The 27853-nt window shown below is 41.2% G+C and overlaps 2 protein-coding genes across 2 annotated transcripts in view; one reads left to right on the top strand and one right to left on the bottom strand.

Annotated features, from left to right (window-relative positions):
• Positions 1 to 14771, top strand: part of DERL3 (derlin 3) — a 38323-nt gene extending 23552 nt beyond the window's left edge. Inside the window, exons 5-7 of the mRNA XM_073629196.1 lie at positions 5514 to 5709; positions 9597 to 9687; positions 12610 to 14771. Of these exons, the coding sequence (XP_073485297.1) occupies positions 5514 to 5709; positions 9597 to 9687; positions 12610 to 12694 (372 nt within the window). The 3' untranslated portion in view covers positions 12695 to 14771. The remainder of the gene's footprint in view (positions 1 to 5513; positions 5710 to 9596; positions 9688 to 12609) is intronic.
• Positions 13072 to 27853, bottom strand: part of SMARCB1 (SWI/SNF related BAF chromatin remodeling complex subunit B1) — a 46649-nt gene continuing 31867 nt past the window's right edge. Inside the window, exons 6-9 of the mRNA XM_073629195.1 lie at positions 20562 to 20728; positions 20017 to 20207; positions 16392 to 16523; positions 13072 to 13541 (exon numbers count right to left, since the gene is read on the bottom strand). Coding sequence (XP_073485296.1) covers positions 13502 to 13541; positions 16392 to 16523; positions 20017 to 20207; positions 20562 to 20728 — 530 coding nt within the window. The 3' untranslated portion in view covers positions 13072 to 13501. The remainder of the gene's footprint in view (positions 13542 to 16391; positions 16524 to 20016; positions 20208 to 20561; positions 20729 to 27853) is intronic.

The following is a 27853-nucleotide window of genomic DNA, read 5'->3' as shown; positions in this document are numbered from 1 at the left end:
AACAAACACCTCCGCCCCCATGCACCCTGCCATAATGCAAGAATAGGGAGATCAGCTCCCATTAAATACACTTGGTTCCTACCTGGCTGATGAAACCAACAGGCGCCGCTGAATGACATCACCGGACACGGTCTCGGACTGCGCATGCGTCATCGCGCGCATGCGCACTACCCCAAAACGGCGCTCAGAGGGGAACCTGAAGAGCACTGTCTGCCTATCCTAACAGAAAGGGCATTCAAGGGCGCCATCTAGAAGACAACCCCAGGATGACAATAAGGATAGGAGACCACACACATGCCCAGAAAGATTAAACACCCAAGAGGTTATAGGTTCACTCTTAGAACCTATGGCTCCTAATTGGCTGTCCCTGAATGTTCAGGGTCTCAATTCACCTCAGAAACAAACCAAGGTTTTTAGATACCTTCGCTTCCATAAAATTGATATTGCCAGTCTTCAAAAGACACTTTTCATTTTCGTCAACCCACCGATATTTTTACCCAAAAACAGCAGCAGGTTTTCCATGCAACCACCCCTAGTAAAAAGCATTGAATTCTCATCACGTTCCATAAGAGTCCTCTGTACTTGCCACAAAACTATCTCTTACGCTAGGACAGTTATTTGGTACTACTGGGCTGCTTGATAGGCTTGGAGGTGACCATTTGCTTCTTCTAGGTGAAGAATGAGGGACTGCCTTTTTTGTTTCACCCATTTAATCTGATACTGACTCAATTCAATTATCAGCTAATTAACCAGTAAGCCAATTAACAGCTAGGCACCTAGACAAGCCTTGATCAGTCAGGGAGTGGCCTCCCCAGACTGTCCAGCAACAGATCCCCAGCATTCAAGAAGACCCAGGGCTGTCCAAATCTCATTAACCAGCTTTCTTTTCACATCCATCTTCTCACTAAGTTTCAAGTTGGCAGAGACCATCGCGGCTTTCTTGGCTGTTAAATATGGTAATAACATGTCATCTTGCATTATATAACAGGACATCTTCCTGGATGCTCGTAGCTCCATCGAATGCCAGAGCTCAGTCAGTAGGCAAGAGGCTGCCCTGCAGTTCCCTCCAAAAGCACCTGTCTTGGTTGTCTCTCACAAGAAAGGAACGTATAAATGAACCAATACTCACCCCACGGTGCCACTAGAACATCAGTCGCATGCGCCTCCCTCACCACGAACCTCGATACCTTCCTGATGAGGTGAGGCATTCGAAGATCAACGTGCAGGGTGCTCCAGTGCAGATATCTGATAAAAACACATCCGGGTGCAGGGACCCCCCCCCCCCCCCCGATATAGCACCTGACGACTAAGGATGTCTGGCTGCCAGTTCTCTATGCCTGGAATGTACATAGAGGAGAGCCGAAGCATGAAGCTCCACCCACCTAAGAATGTGTGAGGGCTCCAGTGCTGCTGTTGCACTCATGCCACCTTGGTGGTTGACATAGGTCACCACAGTAGCATTGTCCGCTTGGATCCTGAACAGACGCCCATGAAGCTGCTCTGTTACTGCAGACAGCCTAATCGCCCAAAGCTCCAGGACATTGATGGGTAGATGAGCCTTTTCCGGTGTCCAGCAATCCTGAGCCGATCTTGACCCCAGCCGAACAGACTGGCATCTGTTATCACCACTATCCAATGGAATGGGAGCAAAAACGTCACGGCCTGAAGAAAAGGAGACCAGATGTGCCCGAGAAGAGAGGCCCTGGCCAACTGACCCAGGCAAATTTGGTTGTCCAAGGATGCAGGGGACAGAGAAGATTTTCTTCTGTAGAACCCTTGTGTGGAGGACCGCCTCCAAGGTGGACACCATGAGACCTGTATGAAAAAAAAAAAAAAAAAAAAATCACAGGGAAGACCTCCTGCAAAACAGCAGCTGCCAAATCGCAGTGTTAAGTTTCTGTAGCTTGTCCCCCGGGAGGAGCACTTTGGCCTGAGTCTAGGATCAAACCCAGATACTCCAGATAAAACCCAGATATTGGTGGAAGAAAAAAATGTATAGGATTGACAGGAATGAAAGTCTATCTTGTAGCGAGAAGAAAAACTTGTGTGTACCCATTTGTTGGTGAGCAGGTAATTCCACAGGCCAGGGGACTGGTGCAGTTGACCCCCCCCCCCCCCGGTCACGGGTGAGGGCAAGCCTTTATACCGAGGAGGACTTCGGAACCATGGGAGCTTTAAAGGGCTTGGACCCTGTTGTCAAAAGAGCCAGGGGGAACGAAAAAGCCTTGTGTGCAAAGAAGGATGGACCATGCTTTCGGCGGGATTCCTTCCCCTTCTTAGACTGTAGGAGAAAGGTGCTTTACCCACCAGTAAGGTTCTTAATGTCATCCCTGAAGGGTAAGTCTGCCAGGGCCTTTTTAGACGTCTGGTCCACAGACCAGAGTCAAAGAACTCAATGCAGCACCATTGCTGAGACAGAAACCTTGAAGAGCAATTGAGAACACATCCAGGGCAGCATCACACACATATTTGGAGCCCTTGACCAACTGGTCTGCCAGTTCCACGTAGGCGGGGAGACACCTGTTCTTTACCAGGGCCTTGGCGTAAGAGCTTGCCCACTCTGTAAGCACCTGAGATTTAATTGTCCGGTTTTGGCCATGGCCCTTGTAAGCAAAAGAGCAGGCGACCAATTCCATCTACTGGTATGCAGGATCCCTAAGGGAGGGTGACTCCTCCACAACCGGACGAGGTCCACTTTTTCAGAAGGGCCTCCTTGAAGGGATAACATACCAAAAACTGTTTTTGAACCACATAGGGACTCTTCAAACGTTCCCAATCCTTGTAAACAAATTTATAAAAATAAATAAAATAAATAAATAAATCAGTGGGTAAGGAAAAACCTAAAAACCTGAGCAGAAAAAAACCTCTCGTGAGTACCAAAAGTGACAACCACTTCTTCAGCAGCCGCAGATGTATCCTCATTCTTTAGGGTTTCCTGCACCAAGGTAATCAGTGCCTTTTCCTGTGTAGAATCATCCTCGCTAACAGAGGAATTAGGTAGTGCATCTTTCAGGCACACAGGGAAAACTGGGCCTGTAGTTGCAGAGCCTGACTTAAATGTCTGACGAGGAGAATGAGGGCTGGGGGGCTTTTGTTTGCCCTGTGCCTGAATGCCACCCTCCACCCGGGAAACAAAGGCCTCAAGGACTGCTGCCAGTGCATCAAACAGGATAGAGAGCCCAGAGGGACCCCCTGCCTCCATGGAGAGGATCAGGAGGGGGAAGCATGAGCCTGGTAGTTCATAGGAGGCCTGAACCTGAAAAGTTCACCACCACAGAGCCACCCCACCAAAAATAGGAAAGCTGACCACCCTATTGACCACAACATTTCTTATTGAATAAAAGTAAACAAACAGTATCCACTTTCATGTAAAGAGTCTTATCCTACATGGTCATATCTCACATGAACGTGTAAGCAGGCTGGCTCCAGCCACAAACTAGCTGCAAGCACAGACCAGTAATCCCGTGGACACACATTTATTGTTGCACTAGGATAGTTCTTCCTTCTCTATCCTTTCCATACAAATGAGAGTTGCGGGCTTTGTGAATTTGTGTCCGCTGTGCGGTTTTAGATTATCTCTGGGAGATCTGCTGATGGATCCTGCTTGATGCGAGTCTCGCTGGTATTTACCAGCAAAAAAGAGTTCAGTGTTTAGCAAACTTGGGGGAGGGGAACACTTGCTGGTGTCTTTTTTGAAGAAAAGTAATTCTGGATGCTAGACATGTGCACTAGTGAAAAATGTTTAGTTTCGTTTATCGGATCATTCGTTATGATCGGCATTTGTTACTTCGGATGCATTCGTACCATTTGTTTAAATGCGGCATTCGTCACTTCAGATGCATTCGATCCGTTCGTTTAGATGCAGCATTCGTTACTTCGGATGCATTCATATTCGTTACATTCACTAACAGTTACTTTAGCCAAATTTAAAAGGAAACTCCAACAAAACGTAAATCTAATCTATACCAAATTAGCTGCTATGGCGCAGAGACCTGAATAGAATTACGGACTTCAGCTATTTTACCTCTAATTTATTCATATATAAGAAAAACTATAATAGTTGATAATTTAATTATAATAGAAAATACGAAAAACTAAATTATCTGAATGTAATCGATTCGTTAAACTTGTAGGTTAAATCGTTTTTTGTTCTTTCGGATTTTTGTTCTTATGTATTATGGTTCTGACAACTAGTTTTCGTATGCATTTGTCAAAAGATTCTTTCGTCCATTCGGACACTTGCGAATGAAAGAATATGCCGAATTTCGTCTGAAAACGAATTTGTAATGAAAAGAATTGCACATGTCTACTGGATGACATCTGTGAGAAGTTGTGTTGGGCATACTTTTGGATTAATATATGTACACTATTTCACATTTAGTAAAACTGAAGTCTAAATTGCTCACCTCTGTATACTCCATATTTTGTGTATAGCTAAAAGCAGGGCTTGACAAATTTGCTTTGAATCTAGGAGCCAGCTAAAGGGGGGTGTCACTGATGAAAGGGTACTCCAATATAATGGAGGATCTCTAAAGGGGGTGCTAACATAAAGGAACTGATAAAATTGGGGGGGGGGGGGTGCTAATACAAAGGGACTCTGACCTATTGCCTATTGGGGGTCTGTGCTGATAAAAGGTAACTAAAAGAATGGGGGTCTCTAAGGGGGTGATGCTGATATAGAGGGACTCTGATCTAATGGGGGGAGTGCCGACTTCTAATCAGCAGTCAGCAACCCCCCTCTTTTGAGAGCCCCAATAGCTCACAATCCCCCCCCCCCCCCCAAGACCTTCATTAGATCAGCAGGACCTTATCGGCAGGACTCAGAAACAGCTGCAAGCCAGTAAGTGTCTGAAGCTCAAGGGCTATTTTCTTCCCCTGCGGTGTGTGCAGTGCGGCACTGGTTGCTAGCACAACCGGTGGTCCCAGCAACCAATGACTGGAATACAATGGAGATCACTGAGGGGGGAGGGAGAAGGCGCCCCGCTGTGGAGAAAGCACAGACCACAGGGAGGGAGACGCAGTTGACAGGAGCAGAGCCCAGTGCTGAAAGTTGTTACAGCTGTCTTAAGGCCCTCCTCCACAATGACAGAACTCCAGGGCCCGATCCCAAAGTGCGACCCTGGTAGTTCCACCACTGGTTGGAGCTGAATTGGCTGCCTGGCACGTCAGGCAGTTGGAGTTGCTTATACCTGGTGCCAGCGGCTGATGGGTTGGCGGGAGCCAGGACACGATTTCTGGTTGCCGTGGCGACCTGGCGCCTCGGATGTGTTGAGCCCTGGTTAATGGAGTTGTGATCCCATCCATAAAATGGTACAAAATGACTGACCACATACCATATCTGTATTTTACAACTACTAAAGGTCTGATTGAACCACCCCAAATAGTAACTCTTGATTATGTATCTTGCTTTGTAAGTAGTTGAATATCAGCTAGCTGTAATATTAAACTTCAGAAAATATCTATGGTGATTTAATTTCTATACAGCTTTTCTATTCTTCCTCAACATAAAGCAGCTTTTTGGTCTTTTTTCTAGCCTCCCTTTCCTTAGCCAGGCCCTCACCCTTATGTTGGTGTATGTATGGTGCCGCAGAAATCCTTTCATAAAAATGAATGCTTTTGGTCTTGTCACACTTCAGGCTTCCTGTCTGCCCTGGGTTCTTCTGTGTTTCACTTTGCTAACAGGAGACTCCGTCCTTGTCGACTTGCTGGGTAAGAGGTATTGCTAAAGCTTTTAAGGGATGTGTAGTCATTTTCTGCAAATTTTATTGTGGTCAGGGAAGAGAAAAAAAAAAAAAAAAAAAAGAACAAAAAATATTTTTTAAATATAAAATAGGTTTCATTCTTATAGCCAGCATGTGGAGCTCTCAGGCTTTTTTTTCCCCCAAATTTATCCTTACCTCCTGTTGAAAAAGCATAAAGATTTACACATGTGAATAAGTTAGTTAGGGCAAGTGACTTATGATCCCTCCATGCATCCAGTGGGGAAGATTCAAGACTAGTGGCAGAGAGAACAGCTTGTCCTATACTCTTCAATTAGAAAACCTATAGTGTCAAATGTTTTGTGTAGAACAAAGAAATGTGTGTGTGCTGTGTAATTCTACCCATGGAGCATCACTTTGGAGCTCTGCCATAATGTAAGCCCAAATTCCCTAACACTTGTTTTTATAGTTTATGTACCAGGTTAAGGGTTAGAATCTGTCTGCATCCTCATTGAGGAGATTTGCCTTTACTTCCTGTCCTGGTGACATTTGGAAAAAAATGTGGATGACATCATGCCGGAAATTTAAAAGCAATAACACCAAAAAGAGAACCTAAACTCTTCTCTACTAAAAGCAGTAGTAAACCGCACCAATTTTTAACCCTGCAAGGTAAAGGCATAATGAAATACTTACCTTAGAACAGAGCCCCCCCAGCGGCGCAACAGCTGACAGGCTTTCCATCTTCACCCGGTCTTCCTTCCGGGTTCGCGTTCTCCAGCCGTTAAGATTGGCCGCGCCACAATGTCGTCACTTCCACACTTGGGTGTGGGAGTCACGGACCGCGGCACGTTGCTCTGAAGGGACTGCGCAGGTATGCTGTCCCTTTAGAGCGCATGCGCCTGTGACATCACCAAATGCATGCAGTGTGAATATCATCTAAACGAAGCAGGTTTAGGAGATATTCACTGTACCTACAGGCAGGGTGGATAAGAATCAATGATTAAAAAAAAAAAAAAATTGGATTTGATTTAAATTGATTTTTTTGATTTTTATCAAAACTATTTTAATAAAATTCTTTTGGAGTAAAAATATATCCAAAGATAGTTTTCTATTTAAGATACATTAATAATTTAGTTTATTCAGCATGAAATGGAGCTCAAAGTGGGGTTCCACCCAAAAAAAAAAAAAAAAAATTACATGAAAAATCCTAAAAAAAAAAAAAAATTTACAAAAAAACATTTGGATATTTTTTTTTTTTTTTACTTACCTCTAAATGCCTGTTGCTAGGTGGTCCCTCGTAGTCTGCCTCTTCCAGTGCCTGGGCTGGTGACATCACTTCCCCCTCGGCACAGGAAGGGCTCAGCTCTGCTCCCTCCCTCCTGTCAATCATCTGGGACCCATTACAGGTCCCAGGTGACTGAGCGGCCAATCACGGCGCGCGGCGCCGCATGCGCAGTGGGTGCCAGGCTGTGAAGCCACAGCCCGGCGCCCACAGTTGCAATGCCGGCGCCGCTGAACGGAGGGGGAGACGAGCGGGGCTTCGATCCCCCGCATCGCTGGACCCAGGGACAGGTAAGTGTCCAATTAAAAGTCAGCAGCTGCAGTATTTGTAGCTGCTGACTTTTAATTTTTTTTTTGACTGGACCTCGGGTGGAACTCCTCTTTAAGTAGCATGAGTCTGTATATACTGCAATATTTACTCATTCAATTAATCCAAGCTCTGCAAGCTGAGATAACATGCGCTGCATTGATGCATTCACAATTTCACAGTAACCATAAGATAAAACAAAGTTCAGGAATATTCCTTCATCCCATTGTTTTGCAAATCTATGTACACTTCAAACTGTATGATTGAATCGGTTCTGATATCGCTGTTTTACTAACCTGACAGCTTATTATCCTAAATAGAAATCCTTGATTTTGTTTGCAATTATTAAAGATTCTAGCTGCTTTAAATCAAGCCTTTTTACTAGTGATTTAAATCATGATTTAAAATGGACTTGATTTAAATCAAATCCACCCTACCTACAAGTAAGCCTTAAAAAAAAAAAAAAAAAAAAAAAGGAGTTGAAGTAATAAGCTTGGTTCACTGTCTCTGTACATTATGCCACACAATCTCCAGGACAGGAAAAAAGGAGGGTAAATCTTTACAACAGGGATGTGGGCAGCAATAAAAAAAAGCTGACAGAGGCTCTAAACTTCTGACAAAAAAAAAAAAAAGTTTGTCACTGTCTTTTGCAGTCTGTATATACCAGCTCTAATGGAGCATACTTCACCACATCTGACAGCCAAAGCTCTGGAAGGTGATCAAAAGGAGGTAACCTCACTAGAGAGTTCTTGAGGTAGAGCTCTGGCCAAAAGTTTTGAAAATTACAAATATTTTCACGTCTGCTGCCTCAGTTTTTATCATGGCAATTTGCATAAACTCCAGAATGTTACAAATAGTGATCAGATGAATTGCAAAGTCCCTCTTTGCCATGAAAATAAACTTAAACCCCCCAAAAAAACATTTCACTGCATTTCAGTCCTGCCACAAAAGGACCAGCTGACATGATGTCAGTGATTCTCTCGTTAACACAGGTGTCAGTGACGAGGACAAGGCTGGAAATCACTCTGTAAAAGCTGAGTTAGAACAACAGACTGGAAGCTTTAAAAAGGAGGGTAGTGCTTGAAACAATTGTTCTTTCTCGGTTAACCATGGTTACCTGCAAGGAAACATGTGCAGTCATCACTGCTTTGCACAAAAAGGTTTTCACAGGCAAGGATATTGCTGCTACTAAGATTGCACCTAAATCAACCATTTATCGGACCATCAAGAACTTGATGATTGTGAAGAAGGCTTCAGGGCGCCCAAGAAAATGCAGCAAGTGCCAGGGCCTTCTCCTACAGTTGATTCAGCTGTGGGATCGAGACACCACCAGTGCAGAGCTTGTTCAGGAATAGCAGCAGGTATGTGTGTACATCAGAATGCACAGTGAGCTGAAGACTTTCGGAGGATGGCCTGATGTCAGGAAGGGCAGCAAAGAAGCCCCTTCTCTCCAGGAAAAACATCAGGGACAGACTGATATTCTGCAAAAGGTACAGGGATTGGACTGCTGAGGTAGTCACTTTCTCGAATGAATCCCCTGTTTGGGGCATTCAGAAAAAACCTTGTCTGGAGAAAAAAATAAGCGCTACCATCAGTCATGTGTGGGGACTCAGCCAAAGGAGTGGGCTCACTTACAATTTTGCCTAAGAACAAAGCCGCGAATAATGGTCCAAAAAATCCTATGAGAGCAACTTCTCCCAACCATCCAAGAACAGTTTGGTGACGAAGAATGCCTATTCCTGCGTGGTGGAGCACCTTGCTTGGGGAACAAGACATCAAAATTTTGAGTGCATGGCCAGGAAACTCCCCAGACCTTAATCCCATTGATAACTTGTGGTCAATCCTCAAGAGGCGGGTGAACAAAAAACCCCCTGCAAATTCTGACAATCTGCAAGTATTAATTATGCAAGAATGGGCTGCCATCAGTCAGAATGTGGCCCAGAGGTTGATTGACAGCATGCCAGGGTGAACTGCAGGGGTCTTGAAAAAGGAGGGTCAACACTGCAAATATTGACTCTTTGCATAAACTTAATGTAATGGTCAATAAAAGCCTTTGACACTTATGAAATGCTTGTAATAGTAGTAGCATCTGACAAAACAATCAAAAAACATTGAAGGAGCAGATTGGGAAAATTTATATTTGTGTCATTCTTAAAACTTTTAAGCCAGGCCTGTACATATGAATTCATGCATTTCTTAGAAATATGACAGCAAGACTAAACTTGTCAGGTTAGTTGGTGTTGTCATGCCAAGCCCAATATATCTGCGCATTATGCTATTTACTAATTTTTGATGGCCTTCCTTTTCAGGCATTGCAGCAGGACACATTTACTTTTTTCTAGAAGATGTTTTCCCAAACCAGCCTGGAGGAAAAAAACTTTTAGTTACTCCTGCTATTTTGTAAGTATGAAAACAGAGAATATGCAGTGTCCTCATAGCAGCCATTTGTTTACATATAGCTCTGGCAAAACTTAAGAAGTCTATTTGCTGAAAGTTTACAGCCAGAACATCCTGTGCTTTTAAGATAATCCGTGCAAAGATACAACGGATGGCAGTGGGAACGAGGTGATTAACAGACCAATTTAGTGTTCCCTCACTTTCTACCTCAGGTCAGCACATGGGATATAAAAGGGTATATAAAGATAATTGGCTATGTAATAATGACTGAGCAATTTAGTTGGTTAATGTCAATGTTGCGAATTCAGATAAACCAAAGATAACAGCATCACAAGGCTTTTAAAGGAAATGTGTGCTAAGAGAAGTACAGAGGCTGCCATAATAATTTACAATTTTGAAAAAGTATGCATGAAATAGCATCCTAAATACATTTTTCAGTAAAGGGTTCCTTTAAAGTGTAACCCCACCCAAAACATTTTATTTGGATAATGTAGTAAAGGGACCGAACATTTGTCTGGTTTTTGCTGGTGCCTGTATGGTAGATTTGCCCCACAACTCTAGATTAGAGCTGGCTACACACTAGTAGAATTCCAATTGACATTTTTTGCTTTAGGCTCCTTTTACATTAGTGTGTCTCCAAAGTCACATGATTTCCACTGCGACTTTGGAGCATAATTTTAATGCGACTTTAATCAGACTTTACATTCTCTGGACCAAAGTCGCATCAAAAGTCAGACCAAAGTAGTGCAGGAACCTTTTCTTAGGTCGCAGAAACTTATGTAGTTTCAGTAGGAACAGCTCTAAATACAATGAATTTTACGTCCTGCGACTTGGGGTCTCAAAAGTAGGATCCCAAATTGCAGAAGCGTGAAAGTGAAAGGAGCCTGTGAAGCCAATATTTTTACTTCTATAGTTCCCTCTGATATATAACTGTAGTATCTCCAGTGGATGTAATTTATAAAAATATGAAGTATAATAGCTTACTTGAGAGCGTTCAGTACTCAGCTGATTGTCCGCTGGTCTCCTCTCCCGATGTGATAGCTGCAGGGGGAGGTGCTGGGAAACCCCGCTGACATAAACAGAGAAGAGGAGGAGACCGGTGGGCAGTCGCATGAGCGCCAAATGATGCTCTGAAGTAAGCCATTATAACGCATATTTTTATAAATTACATCCACTGGGGAGCTTACTGTTATATATCAGTGGGAACTACAGAAGAAAAAACACCATTATTTTTAGTGCAGGAGGGGAGGATCGGAGAGCTGACCAGCAGGAAGGGGAGGGGAGAAGAGGACAGTGGGAGACACAGACACAGCAGAGCAGGGATGTGGATGACGGAGGCACGTACTATGACCACAGTGTCAGGGCTCAGCAGCCCTGATATATCATGGTCAGTGTACAGGGGGAGGGTATAGCCAAGTATTACAGGTGGCCAAATGATACAGCACAAGCACTGTGCTGTACAACATGCTTTAAAGGCGCAAGATTAATTTTTTTTTGGGTTAACGCTTTAAAGTGGATGTAAACCCTCACATATACCAAGTGACGTGAATAGCCTCAGATGATACACAGAGATGAAACAAATCTCCCCACATACGTTTTAGATGTATATCTGCTGTCTTCAGCAAGTGCACATCATGTTAAGAGATTTTTTCTTCCTGTTCAGCAGTAGGAGTGGAGTCTTGGCATACACTGTGTGACAGCTGATTGGAGGAAAGGCACATCCCCCCCCCCCCCACTCCAAGGAAGGAAGGAAGGAAGGAAGGAATATGCTGTGAATAGACCAGCTCTCTGCTAATCTATTTATAGCACCCACCCGACACAAATTTCACGCTGGTTTTATCTCAGTTGTCAACTTGTCAGAAGTTATCAAGCTGATAACAGAAGAACAGAGCAACAAAAACACAGGACTTAGGGCTTTGGAGAGAGATAAGAAAAAAAACACTACAGATATATGCGCTTAGGTCAAATTTCATGAATCAGCTTTACATCCACGTTAAGAAGGTTCATTTAAATTTCTAATTGTCAGTGGGGTCAAATTGATGTTCCTTTTTGATTGGAGTCACAAAAGTTCAAAGTAGTAGGATATAAATCTTTTCTTGAATGAATTTTTAATATTAAATGTGGTTTTCATACAGGAAATTATATTAATCTAAAATTTTGAAGTACTTTCAATCATCAATCTTCAGGTCAAAAAATGTACTTCAAATTTCTGTATGAATGTTTATATGAAAATCTACTAGTGTATGGCCAGTTCAAGTTTACAAATCCTATTAACTACTTAGATGCTTATGTTTTTTGCTGCACTGTTTAGCCTGGGCAACACATGAGAGGTTAATTCTGACATGCAAAAATTGCATGCCAAACTACTGCAGATAAAATGACCTGTTAGGAGTTGATAAAGATATGCATGATTCACTAAAATTTGTATTTGCAATTGGAAGCAAATTGGTACTAGACAGATTGATTAATAAGGCTTATGTTGGCCAGCAAGCTTAGGACATAAGCCTAAAAATCATACAAGTATGAATGCCTATAGCATACCAGCTGACATAACAGTAAACTGGAGACAACCCTAATTTTGCTCACATTTCATGGGAAAAGGCCATTAGAATAATTACAACCAACAATATAATACCCTTTGTCCCTTTTCCAATTCAGCCAATATTGGCAATACTGAATGTCAAACAAATCTGTTTAAAAACATAGTTGATCATTGTTCTTACACCCTACCAAGTTAAAAACCCTAAAATGTTTTTTTGGCTGTTAAAAGTAACTACAAACCACTAGTAAAAAAGCCAAAAATTCAGAAAAATGGTTAAAAAAAAAATCTCATCAATCTAGACTAAAAATAAAATAAAAAAATTGCAGTCATTGCATTGTCTAAATGACCAAGTCTTACTTGTCTTTTGTCTCTGTGCTCTACAGAAAGCAAATATTTGATGTGCCATTAGCAGATCCCAATTATAATCTACTACCAGAGGATTCTGTAAACAGACCGCACCAGGATTAGCCACTTCCAGAGGCCCAGGACTGAGTTATCTTCTTACTAAGCTCAGGTTTTCAGTATTGAAAACATTACGTAATGTAACTTGAAATAATAAAAGCCCTCATTAAAACACTTGGAATGTTTATTGCAATTGTAGTAGCAAAAACCTAGTGTTAAAAGCAAGTTTTCTATTAATGTATCAACAGCGGTTCATTCTAATCTCTACCTCTGGAGAATATTCCATTACAGTCTTACCTTTCCAAGCAGGTCATTCCCATGTCATGAGGCGAGTTGATTGATATAATACACACCATCACAGTGCATACAAGACAAAACACTGGTATGAGCTATGGAAGCATCAATACATATTAAAGCATAAAACACCACTTAAACAAGAAAAGTTATTGAGCATTACTTTTATTTAAAAAGTTGTTTTCTACAAGTGCATGAAGCACCTATACAAATTAAAAATAGAACACAAAAAAGCTTTACATATCACGTACACAGGTATAAAGGAGGGCTTGGGACATCTGTCTCAGGTCTTCCGGTAGTCAGGTAGCACTAATGCTTCACACTCTGTACATGGAAGGAAAGGATGTGAGGGAGTCAAACACAGCAGCACCCAGCTGCTTTCAAAGTGGAATGTGTGGGTCCCCCGCACCTTCTGATATGGCTCAAGAGGTGCTGTGACCACCCTCCTCTCCTCCACAAATCTTTAGTCTTAGTATTTTTTTTTTACTTTTTTCTTTTTAATTGTTACTTTTTGTTTATTTATGGGGCGGGGTTCCATCTCCAGGATGTGAACCGCGAGTTTCGTCGGGAGGGGACTGTTTACCAGGCCGGTGCAGTGTTGGCAAGACGTCTCATACGCCTATAGGGAGGAAAAGAGAAGAGGGGCAAGGTAAATGATAAGGAGGTTGTAGCCGTACTCTTAACACTAAGTCAGAGGATCATCTTATGGGGGATTTTTATGTAATACTCTCCACTGGAAAGAAACATTACCTCAAATTCACTTCCAGCCACACTAATTTAGCAAGTAAAACAAATAGCATATAAACATTTCCTATAGCATGATAAAAAGTTTAATCTAAAGGTCACTCATTTATTGGCACCAAACCCAGTACTGCCAACAGTGACGCCAGTTAGGCCACAAGTGTGCTTGACAGCTAAAAGAATAGCTAATTGAGTATGTGCAATCTCCGGCCTAAACTCTGAAAAAATATATTCAGTACTATAATTTAGGTAGGGTTGGACAAATTTATAAAAAAATTTCAAGAGCCAGTTTTAAGGAGCCAGAAAACATGCTGGCTACAGAAAGGCTCAACAAAAGATTGGTGCCAACTATATTTATTTAGGCACATTGGCTACCAGAATGCTGGGATTTCTCCAGCCCTGGTCCAAAGGCTATTAAGATCACTGCTACAAACAGATAGGGGTTATCAATATCTATCCTAAAGAGAACCCAGTAACACTGGAAAAATAGTTATATATTTAGTGAGGGGAATTATCATACATGATACTAGAATTAAAAGATCTCTTGTGCAAACACCGGCTGCTTTGTAATAAAGCAAATTCATTGGTAAAAAAACAAACAAAAAAAAACAACAACAAAAAAAAAAAAAACAAATTCTGCTGATCAAAAGATACAATACCAACGATTTAAATGCTTGCAAATGCAGAACATTTTGTAAATAAAAAAATGTCTGCCTTTATATTTATAAGGAAAGAAAGCATCACCTTTGCCAGTGAAAGGTGCTGAAGCTGTGATAAAATAAAGGCATTGAAAGTCTTGGAAACTAAAAAATACTAAGGTACTAAATACTAATAAGGTAAATGCAGGTTTCTCTGCAGACTTTGTGATTTCCTATGTATGCATCCTGCCAGGGGCTAACTGTTTCAGGAAGTGACACCATGGAAAATTTGGACTGTATACCAAAATTAAAGTATAAGAAATGATGGTCACAGCAGTTATTTGGCTAAACTGCTTTCAGGGGAAAGGAGTTCAAAGGTTTTCATGGTGTATTCCAGAAACATTGTCGGGATAAGCACAACGTGAACCCTAGTTAAAAGAATAGGGCAGCTGGTTTATCTGCTGGGAGGTTTAACAAGAGGGAAGTAGTCTGTGAGGTTTGGTATTTGTAAGGTATGACAACATATTTGTTAATACATTCATGGCCTTGATTTGGCATATTTAAAAACACAGCTACTAGGCAACTTGTCCTATCCTCTTGTGCTATGCAAGAACCAGACACTGACACAACTGGTCAACACTAGAAGCACCAAACCAGACCACATAACACACCAACTTCCTAAAAAGGCACAATGCAAAAAACAATAAAATAAAGACATCTTGCATACAAAGAACATTTAAGTCAATATATAGATATGCTGTAAAGGGAATAAAACATTTTACATAAGCGCCTAACTTTTCACGTTTTTTATTTAACAAGGGTAGAGACATTTTCACTACCGTTATTTGGCAGATCTGAATGTCCCCAAGTACCAATAAACAACACACACAAAATAAACTAGTAAATCACATGTCTCAGGGTACAGCAATGGCCAAAGGGAGGGCATCAACAGTACCATCAACCCAGCTGATGTGATCCCAGCTTACTACTCGTAATGCTAATGTTGCAAAGAACCTTAGCATCTCAAAATCTTTTACCTATCGGAGGGGTCAGTACTGTATCACAGCATTGCTTTTTGTACTCCTGTCCTATCGTACCCAGCGATTCAATGGAGAATTCAAATGGCACTGACTATTTGTTACTGCCCTCACTTCTAAACCACTGATCTGTATATCCATCTGAGGCAATAAGGCCCTTTAGGGGTTCCACAACCAGCACTGGCCAACCTTTCTGAAAACGAAAAGCATTTCCTTATCCAAGAAAACATTAACACTGTCACTACCACTGTCATACACTTAAAAGTAAAGCAATTAAAATGGTTACAAGTCTTAATACTGCACATACTTCATAAAGCCACCACCTGCACTATAATCGGTGGAAATTCACGTTGCATTTAACTGCGACATGCACCAGTAGAATTATGCTCTACAGGGACTGGCAGAAGTTAAATGATTACATTTAGCATTTAAAGCAGCAAAGCTATCTAGAACATTTTACGAGCAGATTTTTGGCACCAGTTTTTAAGTATTGCCTACAATATAAAGAATACTAAAGCGAACAGGAATACAATACACTAAAGGACATAAAAGATTCTGTAGTCGGCATACTTTTACAGGGGCTACTCTGATTACAGAAACCAGCAATATAGAATATACTGCAGGTCCCACCACCAGATTAGGGGGAGGCAAGAGGGTGTCAGAAAATCTCAATGTGAGACAATGGAATTAGTTAGAATTTGGTAATTTTAAGTGCGTAAGGCGCCAGGGCCAAGTAAGGGCTATAAGGGAATTTCAGCATAGACGGTGCTACTAAGCTAATGGCGAGCACTGGGAGAAATGTCCAATCCCACCAGCTTAAGTCAAACGAAATACCAAACACGTTACTTGCAAAGTGTGATAATGATTAAAAGAGGAGCTCCATAGGGCTGAAGCACGACAGCACAGACACGGAAAAAGACATCACTTCATAGGCTGGTGCGCAAAAGCTGAAATGTCTTCCTCGTGGACGCTCCGAGGAAGTGCCACTTGGTTGTCTATATTCTACCCCGACGAGAAGCCCGGAAGGAAAAGCGAATGAAACGACGGTGGCACCTGGTGTTTCTGTCCTGGTCACGGATCTTCTTTTCCATTTCAGCATCTGTAAGGGTCTCCAGAAGAGGGCACCACTGGTCTGCATCACCTGTATTTCGGATGGCAATCTCCACAGTTGGCAAGGGGTTTTCACTGAAATATCAACAAATATGTATTAAGGAGGGATAACAAAGTCATCTCGCATGTTTCCTTCATGGGATACTTCAGCCCATTCAAATTTTTTCTAACTTCAAATTTTACACAATACAGTAACAGGTGCCTAAGCATCTATTTGCTAGGCCTAAAACTGAACTTTAGGTATGATTTTTATATGCTAGGATAGTTACATTGGTCCAGCTTGCAATGTAAGTACGCAAATCTCTATAACTACACAATCACTGTGGAAGCTGCACATCACGAACAGTCGCAGCTACAATGATATCAGCAATCCTCCGAGTCCTGTGTCGATTGGCTTCCCTTCTGCAGTAACCATGGGAATGGTGGGGGATTGCTCACTCGACACTGGCACCAATCACAAATCACCTTGTCATTTTTGAGGACTGGCTGACGTGGCATGATTGTGCCATCGATGCCCCACTTTGTCAAATCAGAGAATGCCTTGTATTTATATATATATATATATTTATATATATATATATATATATATATATATAACACAGGACCTGGAAGATCGCTGCTATTATCGTACTAGTGCCAACTAATACAAGCATTTTCAGTTGCCACAGCAATTGCTCAGGTACAAGATATGCATACTTACCACGGTTTAAGCTGGACCAATGTAACTGTGCTATTAAAAAAAGTCAAACCTAGAGTTCAGTTTTAAGCACTTATAATGTTATCCCAAGTGAAAATATAAATTTAAGAAATATGGTATTTACATATGACTTTTGGAGGGCAAAAGTAGTAATTTTACATGGAACAAGTATGCAGATTCACTTCACTGGCAGCATACACGCATGTTAATGAGATATCCAGGTATCTATCTATTAGCAATGGCAACTTTCTTTTAAAGTAATAGGACAGCTGGGAGTATATGAAATGTCATCAAAGTGCACAGTCTTTAGGGTAGATGTTCCTGACTAAAAAACACATGCTTACAGTCATCACATTGACACACGTGATAAGCTACTTATGTTGCATATCCTGTTTCTAAGTCAACAACTCATGTAAAAAGATTTAAGAGCTCATACACACAAGCACTAATGTGGAAACACATCTAGGCACACGTGGCTTACAGCAGTCACCCCTGCCAAGTCTTCCCGAGATTCCCTGCTGCTTACCCTATGGGGTAGACAAAAAGGAATAAGCCTGCAGTGTCACACAGATGCTGCAGGCAAGGTTTTTATGCAGCTCAGTGGGAACAAAACATTTCACCATTTGGCTATTAAAAAAATACTATTTAGTTTGGAGATATACTGGGGTTATGAATTTTGGAATGTATTTCCAACATCATGGTCAATAAAAGTGTTTCTTCCCTCTTAAAGTGGACATTCTTCCAACAGGTCTATCAGCACGGAACAGGGGACCTAAGGTTGCTATCTGAATTTGGACCCACTGAAAGTAAGCAGGGAAGCTGATGGCCAAGGGCTGGATGTCTGATGATCCCCAGTTTATACTAAATTAATCATTGGCAAAAATGGAAATGTAACCCTCTTTATAAAATAAGATAAAAGGCCTTGTTTACACTAGCGGTGCTGTCTGAATAGGGATCCATGTTCTAACCACTCTTTAGAGAGTATTTGACAGGGGGTGAGAAGATGCTGTATTGCTTCCTAACTTCTCGTTTTAATTCCCTAAATGCCACGCTACAGCGTGCCTGGTGGGGCTGCAAAAATGTGGCTAAACTGCACATTTTTTGACACCCCCACGTCTAAATAGAACACCTCCTTTTCCTCCTATTTATAGAATCTCTGTTCTAGACACACCTTGTTTTCGAAATTAAACAGTAACAATATATAAATATCACACCCTGTCAAACTCGGCTGTGTGGACGAGTCTGTACAGCCATGTGTCTATTAACTTATATGGGCTGTTTGCATGCGGCTCAGTGCCAGGACAGAGGAGTAAAACTGTCAGACACTCTCAATGGGGCTGAGCACCCGTGTGAATGAGCCCTTAGCATTTGTTTCTTTCAAAGGGTAAAATAACTCAGATGCACCTGAAAGTGCCTATTGCTTTCACCTGCCATAATACTAAAAGTAGACTGACATACTCAGTTTTTTTCAATAAAACTGTGAGAAACTGGTTCCTTAAATAAAAAATAATATAGGTCTCTATTGACGTTTCCCTTGAGCTTTTTTTTCCCCCCTTTTACAGTTTAACAAACTTACTGGAATGTACCCAGCAAAGCCTTATATCCTGCATCCATTTGGACAGAAAAAAAAAAAATACACATGTAGATATAAATACATACTTAAACGTGATACATTCCTTTACTCTTTAGGTAAAATGTATTTACCTAAAGCATGAGGCAATCACAAATAACTCTTACTACTTTCTGCTTATAACCACAGAAACCATGGCTTTGCTGTTTTTTTATTGTGCAGGTCATCAAATTCGGGATATAACTATTGTGTTAAAAAAAAACTTTGCCATTTTTCAGACTATGCAGCTAATAAAATTCACATGTATGAATTTGTAATCTGATAACATTTCTGTATATTTACAAGCAGCAGTGCCGCTCAAAGCTGTTCCATAATGGGTCGGAGCAGAAGAGAGCTCTGTCCTCCACCAGGCCTTGGATCATGGTAGAGGGACTTGATAAGACCCTGTCCCATGGTGGGAAGGAGCCATAAGCGTCAGCAGGGGATCCGGAAAGAGGAGGACAGGGCTGCTCTGTGCAAATCCTTTGCACAGAGCAGGTAAGTTTGAAGTGTGTCAATTTACCAGTTAATGGCACACTTCTCATGTTAGTTGTCAAAGAGGGGATTTAAAAGGTAATCTTGGCTAAGTACAATTTTATTGCCAATTTTGACCCCTTTGTGTGTTCGATATCATCACATAATAAAACATAAGGTATAAGCATCATAGGCAACAACAGAATCATTGTACCTTTGTTTAACATCCGTTTAGACAACTAAAATTCAGACATTCAGATGTCAATGTTTACTCATCTATTTAGATGTAATGTGTCTGTGTTAATACTGTATATTAGGTTGAAAGTAAAGTTTGAATTTGATGCTCCCAAGGAGGGAATCTTGTCATAAGCAGCTATTAATTTCCTGGAAAACCCTTTCAAACCCAAGCATTGCACAACTGTGTCCACTGAAGCTTAGTACACACAGGCCGAATATCTGCCAGTTCAATAAAAGCCGGCCAACATTTTGCTTGTGTGTATGGCAGCCGGGATGGCTTCTGTTAGACGTGTATGCTGGAAGACCAGCACCCGACCAGCTCCTGATCAACACTCTCAGCCAATGGCTGAGAGCGCTGACCAGAGTATTCTGGAGCTGTAAGTTTTTTGGGGGTTTTTTTCAACCACTGGGTTGAACGAAAAAAAAAAACCCAAAAAAATTAAAAATAGTGGTGTGTACTAGGTTTTACTGTGTTACAGTCATCAATGATGGTGTCACCAACTGTCTTCCAACAACCCTGATGTGAATTTTAAAGCAACAAGCCATCCTACCTGAATGCATATGTCTTCTGGTGCCAGCTGAGCTGCCCGCGGATGCTGTATGCGATAGTGGTGACAAACTCCCCGCCCAAACCAAGCTCAGAACATAATTTCAGTGCAAACTTCTCTGGTGAATTCTCCTTCTCCGACATGTCCCACTCAAACTGGTCCACCAAAGAAATGTTCCCAACGTGGATATTCAGCTGAGAAAGAACAGAAGGACAAAACCACGAGCCAGAAAGTGAGGCTGCTATTTTCTATTCACCAGCATAAGTAACTCAGACAGAGCTGATTGAACACTCATAGGCAGCCTTGTTTACATAGAGCAGAATTTGCAAGTGCCATGCAAAAATGGCATACAGCTTACTTACACACTAAACAACCAAACTGTCACTTTATCAGAGAAGACAAAACATTGCATTCTTACAGCTGCTCTAAATGAAGTCCATGCAACACACTGCAAGGGCATGCATTGGGTCCAGCTATGAATGAATATAAAAAGTAAAAATGCTACAATGCTTTGAAAAAAAAAAGAGAAGATTTAGTTATCAGTGTACCTTGATAATGACTCTCTGATCAGACTGATCCTCCAGTATGCTGTCAGTGGGATAAGATTCTATCTGCTGACGGATCGCTGAAGCAATAGCCGGGACAAAAGCAAGGGGGTTAAGGTCTAAATCATCACAGAGGATCTCTGCAAACATTTCTGGAGTCATTAACTTCTCTGTTAGGAAAAAAAAGAGAAATCATATGCACAATAAATTAAAAAGAAGTTTAGTTATTTACTAATGCCTGTTCTGTATTCCAGGCAAGAAGTGAAAAAATTCAGTAAGCTACCAATGCTATCTAGCAAATATATACGCATCAGAAAGTTTACTTCATTTACCCTAATCTGAGTTCTCCAGCAAACTGCAGACAGACTCCAGAAAGCATCTCACAGGGTCAAGTGGGAATGGGCATCCTTCAGCTTGAGTTGCATAACTTTCACTCTTCTCCCGTGTCTCTGCTCTCTTACTGCCCTCACTCTGGCATTTCTGCTCTCCTTTAGGGTCGGTTCACACTAGGATGACTTGTCAGGCGACCTAGTCGCCTGACAAGTAGCGTCCCGTTCTGTACAATGAAACCGTTCTAGTCGGAGCGACGCAAGGAAAAAGGTTCCCGTACTACTTTGGGGGCGACTTGCATAGACTTCTATACAGAAGTCGTTTTGCAAGTCGCCGCCCCTGTCGTGTCCAGGTCGCCTTGGAGCAGTCGCGCTGCAAGTCGCGCTGCTTCAGTGTGAACCGGGGCTAAGAGCCCTTTCACACTGGGGCGGTTTGCAGGCGTTATTGCGCTAAAAATAGCGCCTGCAAACCGACCTAAACCTGTCTCTACTGTTTCTTCAGTGTGAAAGCCTGAGGGCTTTCACACTGAAGCGGTGCGCTGGCAGGAGAAAAAAAAAAACAAACAAAAACACTTTCCAATATAGGGATGTTCAACATAGATCCTAATGGGAGTGTAGACTTATAATTTAAACATGTAGCTAAAAGGCTACGGCATGGTGTCAATAAATTTCAAGTATTCCTGAAACCTATTAGCAGCGTGTTGAAGTGATAGTCAGAACTTGATTGTGCTTTAACCTCTCCAAACTGGAGTTGAATTATTTTTTCTGAGTTGTTCTTTGGTGGTAGGTTGTGGTAGTACCAAGAAGTATACAGCTAAATTAAAAGAAACTTTTTTTTTTCTTTTACCATTTTGTGCCAGTTACCCTAGGATAATCTTAAAAAAATAAAAATAAATCTGGAGATATCCATTACCATTTACCACCAACTGAAAGCCCAATTTGCCCTGAAAAAAACAAGGTATAATCCACCTGGATGCACAAAGTAGTTGTGATGATATGTACAGTTTTATTAACACATGTCAAAGTTGCAAAATTGTGCTTAGGCATTAACATTGGTTTTTGCCCTTACGGGTGGAGGGGTTAAGGTCCTTACTCAACTCTAACGACTCTGCCCTCCTTGCAAAGCTCATTGGCATTACTTATACAACCTTTTCTAACACATGCTGAGCTATTTTTGTGTTTCATCACTGGTTGGCTAGCTTATCTTTTGACAAAAATGATGTTGCCTACACATAAAAACTTAGCTGGGGATTACCCCCTGGTACCTCTAAAATTAGAAGCATCATCACACTAGGTATTTACAATAAAGAAATGACTGGAGATACTCGCAGACAACCCATTGAACACACATGGCACAGTGGTTTAGGACAGCATTGCAGACTTCTGTAAATGCAGCACATAAAACAGCCCTTGACAATCATGAGAAGTCTGACAATGACTACGATCCCATCTGTGTCCAGAAAGTGAACATTTTTGCTAGTTTATTTGTAAAGCTCATTTATAATGACAAATGCGCACAATGGTCACTGTTAATTCCACCAAACTAGTGGATCCCAGTTCAACAGTTTCAAGCAACCCCTCCAACTTTAAACAGTTCCCTAGAAAACTATATATGAAGTTTTGTTCCAGCTTTGCTCCTCTTTTACGGATAGCCAAGAGTATGGACATTTAAAAAAAAAAAAACGACTTGTCGAAGGGACCAAATTTGAGTCTCAATCTACTTGCCCTGATAAAAAAAAAAAAAATTTTAACCAAAACCGTATTTAAATCTGGAGGTGCTTTTAGGAATGTCTGGGCCTTTTAAAAACGAAAGGGGCTTTATGGCAACTTAAACTTTTAACCTCCTCCCACACACGCTATAGCCGAAAGGTGGCTACAGCGCAAGCCTCAATTGCTGGGAGGGCGTCCATGTACTTGTTAATAAGCAGTTACAGGCATTTGGCGTTTCAAATGCCTCTGAACATCCGTCCTAATTGTTTTTTTTTGCTTTCCAAAAAATGCTTCTAAACTCAACTGCCTAGAAATGACTATAAACGACCCTGTGTACATGTACTGATAAGATAACAGAGGAGAGTTCAGGGGCAGCTGCAAAAAATGCCCAACTGCTCCTAAACGTCCGTTTACCAGCAGCAGTGTGCATGAGGTCTAAGGCCCCATGCACACGAGACACTGTTAAACACGCATTCAGAGGCAGTTGGACACTTTTTTTAACTGCCCCTGAACTCATTCAATGTTATCCTATGTGTCCATGTACACAGTCTCAAAAAAATGGGTTCAGACGCAAAAGTTTTCCACGTTTCAGACGCCAAACGCGGCTAAACTTCGGTGCCGCGTTTAGCCACGTTTGCGTTTATAAGCGTTTTTAAAAGGAACCCTATTTTTTGGACCAGAAAACACAGAAAGATGATGGTAAACTGCAGCAGAGAATGACATTTTGTGACCCGAATTTGGGGCCCCGTATCTCGGGGCCACTTGGTGCTAGGAACTAGAGGTCGACCGATATATCGGCCGGCCGATATATTGGCCGATATTTGGTGTTTTTTATTTAATCGGCATCGGCCGATTGTGCTGATAAAAAAGGCCGATTCAGCGTGACTTGCAAATGACTTCTGTAATAGAAGTCAATACAAGTTGCCTGTATTCTAATGTGAAGGGACTTCTCCATCCCTGGGCAGTCTGCCAAATCTGATAAAAAGAACCTGAAGGATACAATGTTTACACTTATGAATGAACTGAGCTCTGTGTGTAGAAGTTCTCAGTTTAACCATTTAAAGACTAAATCTTTTCTGACATTTGTTGCTTACAAGTAAAAATCCAGTATTTTCTGATAGAAAATCATTTAGAACCCCCAAACATTATACATATTTTTTTTAGCAGAGACCCTAGGGAATAAAATAGCGGTTATTGCAATATTTTATGTCACACGGTATTTGCGCAGCGGTCTTTCAAACGCAATTTAAAAAAAAAAAATACACTAATATATTAAAAAAAAAACTAAGCAGTAAAGTTAGCCCATTTTTTTTCGTCCAAAAGTTTTGATTACCTGTTTTTGTGTATTTATTTTCAAGATATAATTTTTTTTATTTTTTTTTTAATCTAAATTCTACATACAAGTAAACTGCTTGGAGGTTTGTTTTGTTTAATAAATGTTTAAATGTAAAAAATTTTCGGTATCACTTAAGGTTGCTTTCAACACTGCAGCGGGCATGCGTTGACGGTAAAACGCAGCTAGTTTTAGCGGCGCTTTACCGTCATTTTAGCGGCGTTATCCGGCTGCTAGCGGGGCGCTTATAACCCAGCTAGCAGCCGAGGAAGGGGTTAAATACGCCCCTGAAGCGTTGCTGCCGAAACGCTTTGCAGGTGCTTTGGCAGCGGTGCGCATTCATTTCAAGGGGCAGGAGTGGTGGTATACACCGCTCCAAAGATGCTGCTTGCAGGACTTTTTTTTTCAACATCCTGCCAGCGCGTCACCTCAGTGTGAAAGCACTCGGGCTTTCACACTGAGACTGCAGGGGAGCCGTTTTACAGGCACTTTACAAGCGCTATTTTTAGCCCAAAAGCACCTGAAAAACGCCCCAGTGTGAAAGGGGTCTAACTTTTAAATTTTATGAAATGAAGGAAAAAAAAAAAAAAGAAAAAAAAAAAATCGGCCTAATATATCGGCCCAAAAAAATCGGCATCACATATCGGCCATCGGCCACCGCGATTTCTAAATATCGGCATCGGCCAGAGAAAAACCCATATCGGTCGACCTCTACTCGGAACCCCAAATTTGGTGTGCAAACACAGTGGATCTAGCACAACATATCCAAAGTTGGGGTTCCTAGCACCAAGTGGCCCCGAGATACAGGACCCCAAAGTCGGGTCGCAAAATGTCAAGCACTTTTCTGTAGCAGAGAATGACATTTTGCGACATGACTTTGGGGCCCCGTATCTCGGGGCCACTTGGTGCTAGGAATCCCAAATTTTGTGTGCAAACACAGTGGAAGTAGCACTACAAACTATAAAGTTGGGGTTCCTAGCATCAAGTGGCCTCGAGATACGGGCCCCAAAGTCAGGCCGCAAAATGTCATTCTCTGCTCTGCAATATGGGATCCATTTCCAAAAAAAAAAAAAAAAAAAAAAAAAAACAACACAGAAAGAGAGGCAAATGCAAGTATACAACTGCTCTCTCTGCTGCTGCTGCTCACTATGATCAAAATGGCAGAAAATAGTTAAAATTTATCATGCTTTCTGAGTTTGGGGAGGATCTTTGTTATCTTAACTAAACGCTTCTAGACGCAACCGCGGCATGCAAACGCAACAAAACGGGCGCTTCTAAACGCCAGTTTCAGCTTTTAAAACATGTGTTCAGCAGAGTTTGCATGGTGTCTCATGTGCACGAAGCCTAAATGAGACGCCAACCCTAATGAGCCAAATCAAACTCCGGTATTCGCTCTGTTAACCCTTTCATAGCCAGAGTTGTTTTTGTGCATCGGTTTAAAAAAAATCATTTTAGGCTTGAAGATTACATAAAACCCCCCAAAAATGAAATTTTCTGAAAGCAGACACTCTAGAGTTATAATAAAATAGTGGCAGTTCCAATTTTTTATGTCACGAGATATTACCGCAAAGGTTTAGGAAACGCAGAATTTCAGCAAAAAATACACGAAAAAGGTCATTTTAGATAGCACAAAAATGCAATAAATTACGCAATTTTTAGGTAAAAATATAAAAGCTGAGGTTGCACTGAGTAAAATAGATGTCCAACATGTCATACCTTAACCACTTAAAGACCGAGCCTCTTTCTGAGATTTGTTGTTTACGAGTTAAAAACATTTTTTTTTGCTAGAAAATTACTTAGAACCACCAAACATTATACATTTTTTTTCTAACACCCTAGAGAATAAAATGGCGGTCGTTGCAATACTTTCTGTCACACCGTATTAGCGCAGCGGTCTTACAAGCGCACTTTTTTAAAAAAAAAAATACACTTTTTGAATTAAACAAAATAAGACAACAGTAAAGTTAGCACAATTTTTTTTATATTGTGAAAGATAATGTTACGCCGAATAAATTGATACCCAACATGTCACACTTCAGTATTGCGCACGTTCGTGGAATGGCAACAAACTTTTACCCTTAAAAATCTCCATAGGCGACGTCTAAAAAAAAAATTCTACAGGTTGCAAGTTTTGAGTTACAGAGGCCTAAGGCTAGAACTATTGCTCTCGCTCTATCGACTGCGGGGATACCTCACATGTGTGGTTTGAACATCGTTTTCATAAGCGGGCGCCTATGATTTTTGTCTTATTTATTTTACCTTTTAGGTTTTATTTTTATACTTCTTTAAAAAAAAAAAAAATATTGTGTCACTTTTATTCCTATTACAAGGAATGTAAACATCCCTTGTAATAGAAAAAAAGCATTTTTTTTTTTTTTTTTTTTTTTAGCATAATTTCACAAGCAGAAGTGGGAAATGTATAGTGTAATCTCTAGATTGTATTACATTGCAAAATGATCAGAAAGCACGTAACGGATTCCAAAGCAGCTCACTAATTCTGTGTTTCTCACATCAAAATTGTAGTGTGTATGTGCCTGCAGCTTTCTCTATGTTTTTGAATCATTGCCCACAACAGGGATAACAGAACACAAGTCCAGAGAGCTGTGTAAACAGCAATAACGGATACTTGCTTCTGACTACATTAGGAAATGGGCTGCATGTAGCAGTGTTGGTGGAGAGGTGAAAAAAGTACTTCCAAATGCTTCTGTGTAACAGTCTAAACAAGTCCCAAATCCTGTTACTATAACATGCAAGCGCCTCAAAGTGTATTTAAAAAAAAAAAAAAAAAAACACACCTGCCCATGTTGACATCAAATCTTCAAATTTTACCTTAGATGCTTCCACTCCCAGTCACTGCAGGGAAGGTTTTAGGAGCAGGGCTGCCAATAAAGCAGTGGGCAGGGCTAGGTGTGACCAGGTGTTGACTGGCAATGCCAATAACCATGCCCAATGTAACCTCTGTGTGAGGTACTCTCTCTCTCAAACAGATATTTGTGAGATTCTGTAGTAGGAAAAATAGAAACTAATTGAAGAATTTATAATTTATTACTGGAGCATGTTTTTAAATGGGATGTCATAGTTCTACTTTAGGTATTGTGCGTACACGAAAACGTTGCATGTAGCACTTGAGGTGCACATTAAATGGGGTGTAGAGATAGGTGCCCCCAAAAGATAATGCACTTTGAAAACGCTCTAACCTGACATATTTAACAAAGCCATGAATAGGCTCTAAGGCGTGAAATAGTACCTCTGGCCATAATAGTAACTGCAAGCAAATATGAGGTAAAGTACAGACATTTTCATTGATCTATGTTTGTTATTGTCTGTTCTTATACAATGTTGAATGACTACAAAAATCAACAAGATCAGGATGTTTCCCTTCCTTTGTACTAAATATTTTTCATATGCAGACTTTACACAACACTAATATCCACAAAAATATTTACACAAACCAATTTCAATTAGAGTTATATAAGGGGTGGTAGTAGGGGGCACTGCAACTCTACTTTCAAGAAAAATAGTGTTATTAACTATCTACAGGTTCAATAGTGCAATGTAGGTCTTGTCAACCATAATACAAGTAACAAATTAGACCAGTTCTATTAACCACTTGACCTCCGATAAATTTACTCCGCTTCACGACCAGGCCACTGTATTATGGTCATGCAATGCTGTACCAAAATAAAATTTGCCATTTTGTTTCCCCACAAATAGAGCTTACTTTCAGTCCCATTTCACACTGAGGAGGTTTTCAGGCGCTTTAGCGCTGGAAATAGCCCCTGCTAAGCGCCTGAAAACTGCCTCCCATTCTTTCAAGTTTGTTTTTGACACTGGGGCAGTGTGCAGCACCTCAGCATCCCAAAACGCCCTGCTCATTTGGATGAATGGGCAGCGCTTCAAAAGCGCCTGAAAAGCACTTCGGA

This window comes from Aquarana catesbeiana, linkage group LG01 (assembly GCF_042186555.1).
Source record: "Aquarana catesbeiana isolate 2022-GZ linkage group LG01, ASM4218655v1, whole genome shotgun sequence".
In the NCBI taxonomy this organism is placed as follows: Eukaryota; Metazoa; Chordata; class Amphibia; order Anura; family Ranidae; genus Aquarana; species Aquarana catesbeiana.
The sequence above is the reverse complement of the archived record's forward strand: the minus strand, read 5'-3'. Positions and strand labels throughout refer to the sequence as shown.